Raw genomic sequence first — 10,469 nt, 5'->3', positions numbered from 1 at the left:
TATCTCAGCTTGCCCTCCTCCTTAACATTAAAACATATCTATTAGGGAAATCAAGCAATTATATTTGTTATAGAATCAAAGGGCACTGAGAAGGAATTTATGTTACAGAAAAACAATAGTATACCCCTATCCTTCAGTGAGAATGTATATCATTCTGAATTCATTAATTCCCATAGTGCATATTTCAATGAAATGTTGTTTTTTGAAAAAATATTCTTGGTTGAAAGCTAAATATTTTTAGAAATAAAACCTGGTGTAATTGGAGGACTTTCCTTAAATAATCTCCAATGTTCACTTCTAGGTTAAAATTCTATGATTCTACTTAAAATCAATGGAAGAAACTAAAGAACCTGAACCTGTGAGGGTTAATGACTTTGTATTACACAACTAGTTGGCAAGTAAATAGCAGATGTAGAATTCAAGAGAGCCGGGCTCTCCTTTTTAACTTAAAAATAATTGAGGTTAAATTCATTTAAAAATAATTTAATTACAAATTGATGGTAAAGAAAAATCTTTCTCTTTCTCCTTACAGATGAAATCAGAGAAATGGATTATAGAAACCAAACTGTGGTGATTGAGTTTTTATTCGTGGGCTTAACAAATTGCTTCCAGCACAAGGTTGTTCTGTTTGTGATATTTCTCTTGGTTTATCTTGTCGCTCTTCTGGGAAATGTGGGGATGATCACCCTCATTTGGATGGATTTCCGACTCCACACCCCCATGTACTTTCTTCTCAGCCACTTGTCCTTTGTGGATGTCTGCTCCTCTTCTGTCATTGGTCCCAAGATGCTGACAGACATCTTTGTGGAGAAAAAAGTAATCTCTTTCTTGGGTTGTGCTGCCCAGTTATGGTTTTTTGGTCAGTTTGTAGTGACAGAGTGTTTCCTGCTGGCCTCCATGGCATATGACAGGTATATGGCCATCTGTAAGCCCTTGTTGTATACACTCATTATGTCCCAGCTGGTCTGTGTGCAGCTGGTTGTAGGGCCTTATGTTATGGGTCTTATAAGCGCCATAACCCATACGACTTTTGCCTTTCACCTGCCTTACTGTGGTCCAAATACCATCAATCACTTCTTCTGTGACCTCCTACCTGTCCTCTCCCTGGCATGTGCAGACACCCAGGTCAATCAGTTTTTACTCTTCATCTTGGCCGGAGCTCTAGGAGTGCTCAGCGGTGTGATCATCCTGGTTTCCTACATTTACATTGTGGTCACTATCCTGAGGATCCGCTCTGCTGAGGGGAGACGCAAAGCCTTCTCCACCTGCTCTTCACACCTGACTGCTGTCTCCATCCTGTATGGGACACTCTTCTTTATCTATGTACGCCCCAGTTCTAGTTTCTCCCTGGACATCAATAAAGTGGTTTCTGTGTTCTACACAGCAGTGATCCCCATGTTGAACCCCCTTATCTACAGCCTGAGAAACAAAGAGGTCAAGGACTCATTCAGGAGGACATTTGAGAAGAAGAAGCTTCTTCTGAGTTGGTAAACTAGAGACTATTTTTGTACTACAGATTGAGAGCTGATATACATGCAACATGCAGGAACATGGCCTGGATGGTGGGAGTCCTACTTTTATGTTGAGATTCACTCTTTATTACTCTGTGTCATTGAGAAGTGATACATCTTCAGATTACAAGTTTCTCACTTTTCTTTGAGCAGAAATGGGTTTAAAATTTTTAATTTGAAATACTTGGATTATTGAACCCCAATGCTTTAAAAATATTTTCCGTGTTGGAGCACCGGAGTGGCTCAGTCAGTTGAGTGTTCAACTCTTGGTTTTGGCTCAGGTCATGATCTCATGGTTTGTGAGTTCAAGCCCTACATCAGGCTCTGCACTGGTAGTGCTGAACCTGCTTAGGATTCTCTCTCTCTCCCTCTCTCTGTGCCCTTCCTGTGTCCCCTCTCTCTTTCTCTCTCTCATAATAAATAAAATAAACTTAAAAAATATTCTCAATGTTTGTGACTAGGGCATGAGAGATTCTTTATTAAATCCTGTTAAATTATGATGATGTTAGAATCATAATCAGTGACTTGACTGTACTTCCATTTAGCTCACAAGGTGTTGAGATCTCTCAATTTTCTGGAAGCTTAGCCTTGACTCTTTAAACAGAAACCAATAACAAGTATATTATGGTTAAATGTAGAAACTTCTACTTGTAAGATAAATATATCTTGGGAATGTAATGTAAACACAGTGGTTATAGTTAACAATACTGTACAGTACATTCATTTGTTGCTAAAACAGCAGATCTTAAAAGTTCTCTCCACAAGAAAAAAATGTGTAACTACATAAGGTGATTTATGTTAACTAAACTTACTGTGGTTATCATTTTGCGATATATACGTATATCAAACAATTATGTTTTACACTTGGGACCAATACAATGTGATATGTTAACTGTATATCAACAAAATGAGAAAATGTTAATAATTCAGGAAGTATGTAGCCATAGCACTCTCTAATACTACCTTCATGTTGGAGTAGACAATTTACAAAGGACCTTTTACATCCCTGATACTCTCTACTGATATAACACCTTGCTGAGATTTTGTCACTGTAATGCTTGTGAGTGTGAAATGCAGAATGCATTGCAATTCTTTAATAAAATGTTAGCTATGCTATAGTGATTTATTGATTTTTGTGTTATAGGAAGGATGTGAATTCTATTTTTACAGATATCCAGCCTGGCCCACATGAAGAATCAATGCCCATGACCCCATAACGTGGGTCATACTTTTATTTTTTCCAGGTACAGTATTCTTTTGACCATACTTCTGTGTTTTGTTTTCTGGAATGTAGCAACAAATCCAGAAAATTAGGGGGTAAGCCATGCTTTTGTGTAACCTAAGACTCACTGAAAGCCATACCCTGTCTTCTCTTTAAGGTTTTTTCTAAAAAGCATTTAATATGGCTAAAATTAACAACTCAAAACAACAGATGTTAGGAATGATGCAGAGAAAAGGGAACACTTCTGCACTGTTGGTAGGAATGTAAACTGGTGCAGCCACTCTGGTAAAGACTATGGAGGTTCCTCAAAAAATTGCTGGGCCCTAAGATCCAGCAATTGTTCTATTTATCCAAAGGATACAGGTGTGTTGTTTTAAAGGGACACATGGACCCCAATGTTTATAGCAGAACTATAGACAATAGTCTAACTATGGAAGAGAGCCCAAATGTCCATCCATCAACTGATAAATGTATAGAGAATATGTAATATATATATACACAAATATATATATATATATATATATATATATATATACACATTACACACACGCACACACACGATGGATTATTACTTGGCAATCAAATGATGTCCCGCGACTGAAAAATGTATAGAGAATATATGATATATATATATATACACACACACACAGTGGATTATTACTTGGCAATCAAAAGAATGAAATCTGCTATTTGCAACAACATGGATGGAACTAGAGTGTATTATGCTAAGCAAAGTGAGTCAGTCAGAGAAAGACAAATATATGATTTTACTCATATGTGAAATTTAAGAAACAAAACAGATGAACATAGGGGAAGGGGATGCAAAATAAGATAAAAATAGAGAGGGGGCAAATCATAAGAGACTGTTAAATACAGAGAACAAACTGAGGGTTGCTGGAGAGGAGGTGGGTAGAGGGATGAGCTAAATGGGCAGTGGATATTAATGAGGGCACTGGTTGGGATGAGCATTGAGTGCTATCTATAAGTGATGAATCACTGGATTCTACTCTTGAAACCAATACTACACTGTATGTTAACTAACTTGAGTTTAAATAAATAAATCTTTTTAAAAAGCATTTAATTTTAGTCCACTGACTTTGAAAGAGGTCAATTGCCTCTAAAACCCTAGAATATTTTGGCTTGGCTTGTTTGTTTTCATCATGATTTCTGCCAGTTTTTGTGTCTGTGTTGGGTTATGACAGGGGTCAAGATGCTATTTAATAAAGAGAAAATGGGAGTCAAAGAATGCTACAATCAATAATTAATTTAACAAATTTTTACATATGCATCTCACATCCCCTACACTTTACTGGGTACTATTCACATTGAGCGAAAAGCCCTCCTGAGGGTCAGGCTAGTGCAGTGGAAAGACAAACAAAGAGATTAAAAATGGTTATATATCTATGGTTATTTTGGTGACAAAAATAATCAAAAAACCAAGAGAGAATGTAACAGTATATTTTAGCCAGGGTAATAAAAAAGGAAAGCCTCTTTAAAGAAAGTAGGGAGTGGGAAAGGTGAAAAAAATTATTTTTATAGTATGGCTTTCTAAGGAGTCCAGAGGTCACTATTTGGATCATAAATGGAGAAAAGGCCAAGTAAAATAGTAACAGACCCTACAGGGACACCTGGGTGACTCATTTGGTTAAGTATACGAATTTGATTCAAGGTCATGATCTCGTGGTTTGCAAATTCAGGCTCTGCATCAGGCTCTCCCTGTAGACAATGAGACTCATGAAAGAAGGATGTTTATGGTCATCATTTAATGCTTGATGCCCCAGCCTGGCATGTAATAGGTGTAATATGTATGTTTGGTGATTGAACAATAAATATATAGTCAACACTATATTCTTTTATTCCATGAATGCTATAGTTTGACCGACATAGGCTCAATTATCCACTCTGGCCATGTTTCTTTGCATAGATTGTGGCTTGTATGCAAAGGACAAAATGCATCAGAATTGAATAATATACACATGCACATAAATACATGTAATTATATTCTGTTTGTTTTACTTCCTTGCCTTTCTCATCTGATCTCCAAACCAGCAGTAGTTCACTAGTGTGTGTTGTGAAATGTGGTAATATTCCACTTCTTTTCCATTTAGTTCTTAGAAATGCCACCATATCATATCATTCCTTGTTTCTCCTTTATTTCCTTTGCTTACAATGCTTTGGTAAAGCAACTATCATATTTTAAGATTCAACAGGCATTATCAACGTCAGCTATAGGTGTATACTTCTATGTTCTGAGTCATCATGTATATGAGGATGCTACTTATATAGGAAAAAGCCTGTTGTCAACCAACCAAGCCACTCAAAGTGTATCTGTATTCCCAAGGAAAAATACACTAAAATTTTCAAAAAGTATTTATCAGAACCAATTTGCAAAAACTGTCTTTCCAAAGTGTACTGCATGACTTGGCAGAATTGATCATCTTTGGTCCCTTAAACATAATTCTTTTATTTTTATCTTTCAATAGACATTTATTTTGTTCCATTATCTTGGCTATTTTGAATCATGCTGCAATAAACAGGGGAGTATAGGTATATTTTTGAAATATATTACAATACTTTTGAATAAACACTCAGAAGTGGATTGCTGGAAAATAAGTTCATTCTACTTGTCATTTAAAAAAAGTTTTTAATGTTTTATTTATTTTTTGAGAGAGAGAAAGAGCATGAGCAGGAGAGGATCAGAGAGAGAGGGAGATACAGAATCTGAAGACAGGCTCCAGACTCTGAGCTGTCAGCACAGAGCCCAATGCGGGGCTCGAACCCACGAACCATGAGATCATGACCTGAGCTGAAGTCGGACGCTTAACTGACTGAGCCACCCAGGCGCCCCTCTACTTGTCATTTTTTGAGGACCCAACATATTATTTTCCAAGATGGCTTCACAAACTCACATTCCCACCAGTAATGTACCAGAGTTTTCTTTGCTGTATATCCTTACCAATATTTCTTAAATGTTAATTTTTTAATAACAGCCTTTTAGCAAGTCCAAGATGACATTTCACTGTGACTTTGGTTTTTTTTCTTTTTTTCTTTTGTATTCCCTGCAATGTTTTGTGTTGTTTTTAAGTTTTTATTTAAATTGCAGTTTGTTGTAGTTAGTAGCGTGCAGTGTAGTATTAGCTTTAAGTTTAAAATATAGTGATTCTATACTTCTTTACAATACCTAGTGATCATCACAGTGCACTCCTTAATCTTCATCACCTATTTCACTCACCCCCAAACCAACTTCACCTCTGGTAACCAACAGTTTGCTCTCTATAGGTAAAAGTCTGTTTCTTGGTTTGTCTCTCTCTCTTTCTTGTTTTCCCCCGTGCTTCTTTGTTCTGTTTATTAAATTCTACATATGAGTGAAATCATATGGTATTTGTCTCTCTGATTAACTTCATTTAGCAATATACTCTCTAGCCCGATCCGTAGTGTTGTCAATGGCAAGATTCCATTCCTTTAATTGACAGTTTTACAAAATATTATCAGAATGTTATTCAATAATAACTTTCTAAGTCATTTTGTCTGGAACAATAAATGCATGAATTTTAAGGGGAAAAAAATAAAAAAAGATCCTATTGTGCTGAATGACCTTACTCTGGCTATGTGAAAAGACTCAGGCTTTGGAGAACACAAGTGAGTTAAAGCCCACCTGCTCTGTACAGAAGATTTCTTACCTAAATCATGTGGCTCAAACTTTCTGAAGCCTCAGTTTCTCCAGCTCTACTGTAGACCTAAGAAAGCAGCCACAAATGAGGGCTAAAATATTCATTGAGATATGAATGAAACCCTTAGCACAGTGTGTATGATATAGCAAATCCTCACCAAATGTATGAAATAGCATTATTATTATAGAATAAATAAACTGAGTGCTCTAAAAATTGTATTAGCATAAATTTAAAATTATGTTAACATAAAAAGAAAAAGTAACACAACTGCAGGCTCAAGAAAGAAAATACACACACACACAACACACACACACACACACACACACCACAACTTAGCAAGGGAAGGAAAGCTGTAATGTCAATTCTTCAAATTATAGATCACTGTTCTTTAGTATAGATGTTTATTATGTAAGTATGAGTGTGGGTGTCAGAATTCCTAAAATGGTCCTGTAAAGATCCCTAATCTTTGCCCTGTTCCCAGGCATCTCTGCATATGATGAAATACCACTCATATGATTATGTTACACTATGAGGCACCGTTAACCTTCAAAGAGACATGACCCTGGATGAGCTGGTGGGTCCCGAGCTTTCTCCAGCTGAGAGCAGAAGAGCCAGAGAGTTCTTCTCTCTGTGAAGAACATGTGGGAAGGGCTAGACGAGTCACTGCTGGTCTGAAGCTGGAGGGGCCACAGGAAGGCAGGCAGCCCTAAGGAGCTGAGACTCCAGGCTTCTGGCTGAGACCCCTGGGGAACCAGGCACCACAGCCCTACAACCACAAAGACGAAATTTTCTCAACACATCAGTGAGCTTGGAAATGATCTTCCCCACAGTCTCCAGAAAGGAGCCGAGCCCTGTGAACATGTTGATTTCAGCTTTGTGAGACCCTGAGCAGAGAATTAGACCACAATGGACCCAGACTCGAGGCCCAGGGAATATGGGAGGGACCACATTTGTGTGGCTAGGACTTACTAGCTTTGTGGTCATTTGTGATGCAGCAGTAGAAACTGACTACAGGAGCATCTTCACCTTTAAAATAATGGAAACAGCAGTATTTTGCTTGAGTGCATATCGATAATAACAAAGATATCAGAGATGACAATCCTGGAAAGCAAATAGTATGTTTCCTCCTACAGTGTGGAAGTTCAATCAATGATATTTATTATCAGGGTTATTCCACAGGTGGAATTATGCTGGTTATCAAAACAGAATCATTTAAGCATGACTGAGAGCCTCAACTAACATTTTAATTGAAATAAAATCCCAATTTAATCTAGTCCCCTCTCCTGAGCTATGCTAAATAATCAATGCTAAGCTTAGCTCATGTTGAAGACTTATCACAGAGAAGGACCATAAATACCAAATACTTCGGTAGTCAAGGAAAAATTAAATAATATATCAGAGTTCCTAAGTTGTAAGCAACAGATCTAGGAAATTCACCAGCAGTATATTAGGCGGCTCGAAGCATCAGCTAGACAAGAACCAGGACTGTTCTGGGCATGGCGGAGACCATCTGCCTACTCAGGGCACCTTGGCTGGAATGAATGAGCTCCAATCACATTTCCCCCATCATTCTCCTTACCTCTCAATATCCAACTACAAATAAATAGTTCGACTTTAGGTCATATGCTGTTAACTTGCTCTAGGAAGGCAGGGACCTCAGTTACAATCCTATCATGACTGTCATCTATAGGTAGAGATTTATCTCCAAATTTTTGGAGATTTATCTCCAAAGGAAGTCAGGTTATTTACTATTGTAGACATAAATGAGTGAATGGATATCCATATGGGAGAAACAACTATGAATTTTAAAAAAAATTTGCAACATAAGACATTTCACCAAATAGCATACTGAAATCATATCAGCACAACTGCCATACAGTGAAAAATGGAAGAAAATCATAATTTTTAAAAATACACTCTAGAAAGTTAGCACTCATTACTATTGCTTGCCAAACTCTGTGTTAAGTCACACAAGTGTATATGTACACATATTTCCAATTATGAAACATTATTCATCCTTCAGACAAGCCCTGCATCCATGGAAACAGAGCCAGAGCAGATACTTGAACCTATGCCTATTGAACTATAATGTGCATGACGTAAAGGATATAGTATTCACCATACATTTATTGTTCAATCCACTAATACTTTGGGCACCTATTATGTGCTGGGCTCTGTAGGCAGGGACAGGGCAGACCTAAACAGCCTTCTCTCATGAATGTCATGTCCTTCAGGGAGACACAAAAAAATGATGAAACAAGTAAATAGACAATATTGAGTACATAAAAATACTTCAAAAAATAAGAAAGAAAAAAGGGGAAATTTTGGGGATGTGATAGGAACAGGGAATTATTTTAGGGTAAGAGGTCCACATGGCCTCTGTGATGGCATCACATTTGAGCAGAGATGCAGAGGAGGTAAACACTGACAGCAACACTGGCCCAGGATGAAGAAACAGAAAATGGCAAGGACACCTAAGACCCCCAAGAATGACGGAGAGAGGAAGCCTCTGGATGGTGCACACATCACTGTGTGGAAGTGTGGCCCTCTCAGAAAAAGCTATCAGACCGCACTTTTGAAAACCACCGAGACAATCTGCTCAGCCTTCTGTTTTGTGTTCCTTTCATGGTGCATGGAGACTCGGAGTGAGGAGGAAATAGACCACATGAATCCAGCATAAAGTGCCTGGAAGATATCACAGATTTGTGCAGGAAGGAGTCACCTGGTGAAAGATCACAATTATTTCACTCTATTCTCAAAAAGCGATCATTTTCATCAGCACTCATACAGTTCGTAATTAATCCCTTCTCCCAATTAGGCACCACGTCCTCCTGCCTGAAAACATGCCTGTTCCCACAACCTGTCTATCATAAGGGAATGAAGAAAAATACCTTGAGAATCAGAACAAGTTAGCTTTCAGCCTTTGTCCTCAGCCTTGGAAAATGTGGGTACTTATTTGGAGAGGGCTCTTTTCCTTTCTTGACCCAACTCATGATATCCCTACCCTGTGGAAAACTTAACCTAAAACACAACTTACTCCTGTTTTCCAGCCCCTTCCTCTTTACACAGAGTTTTCTTTATCACCTTTTCTAAAGATACCCTAATCCTCTATCTTGGCTCCTGGTTTGGTTTTGTCATAAATATCGCCCTGGATAGGTACTGAATTTTTCATTTATCTATCTATCAATCTATCTATCTATCTATCTATCATCTATCATGCTGAATTTTATTTTTGTTTGTTCACAAGACTCTAACTTCCATGAGGACTTTTTCGCTCAGTATGAATACCACCCGCTAAAGTGTCAGGCACATAAGTCATATGTAACAATTTGTTAAGTTAATTAAATGTTAGGACCATTCGGTACATCCCGTTCATTCTTAATTAGATGCCATCTTATTGCGTTTGATCCTGAGTCATTCATCAACACGGGCACCATCATTGGCAGAAAGAATGGGGAACAAATGTGGTGAAGAAAAACAAAAACAAAAATTCTTGGCATTAGAAGCTATTTACATTCTTCAAAGCCAGCAAATGAAAATTAAATGCCTTTTGCAGAAGACCTTCAAGAGAAGGCTTCAGTTTGTACAAGACACATGCTCCATCTCCTCATTCTTGCATTTGTTGCTGTGTTAAAAAAAAAAAATAGAGAGAGAGAGAGAGTTGCAAGAAGATTTTATCTGGAGAAAAAGAAGGTGGAAAAGTGTATGAAGTCATGGGCAATCTCTTGAGTCTTTGTAGCTATCAGGCCCATCATCAATAAAATGGAAATTAATTTCCTGCCAGTGACGTAAAAAATCAATAACTAACAATAATAATTACTACCATTTTATTAAGGAATTGCAATAGTGTCTGCACTTTACATGAATGATTTACATGATTACAGTGGCAAAACTTCTGAGCAGAAGTATAGTAGGTATACAAGATCTTTCTCAAATGTCTACTCCAAGCATGCGGGTGTTATTAAGGAGTGTTTTGTTTACATTCTATCAGAAAAATAACCTTTATATACAGCCAACTGATCTTTGACAAAGCAGGAAAGAATATCCAATGGAAAAAAGACAGCC

General features: G+C 37.5%; 1 protein-coding gene across 1 annotated transcript; it reads left to right on the top strand.

The window, feature by feature from the left end:
* Window positions 1-546: 546 nt before the first annotated feature.
* On the top strand, window positions 547-1,491 carry LOC120227640 (olfactory receptor 1002-like). Its single transcript, XM_039225712.1, has one exon. It carries the CDS (start codon window positions 547-549, stop codon window positions 1,489-1,491), a length of 945 nt encoding a protein of 314 aa, XP_039081643.1.
* The last annotated feature ends 8,978 nt before the right edge of the window (window positions 1,492-10,469 follow it).

This window comes from Hyaena hyaena, unplaced genomic scaffold (genome assembly GCF_003009895.1).
Source record: "Hyaena hyaena isolate Hyena2069 unplaced genomic scaffold, ASM300989v1 scaffold_2634, whole genome shotgun sequence".
Lineage (NCBI taxonomy): Eukaryota > Metazoa > Chordata > Mammalia > Carnivora > Hyaenidae > Hyaena > Hyaena hyaena.
The sequence above is the reverse complement of the archived record's forward strand: the minus strand, read 5'-3'. Positions and strand labels throughout refer to the sequence as shown.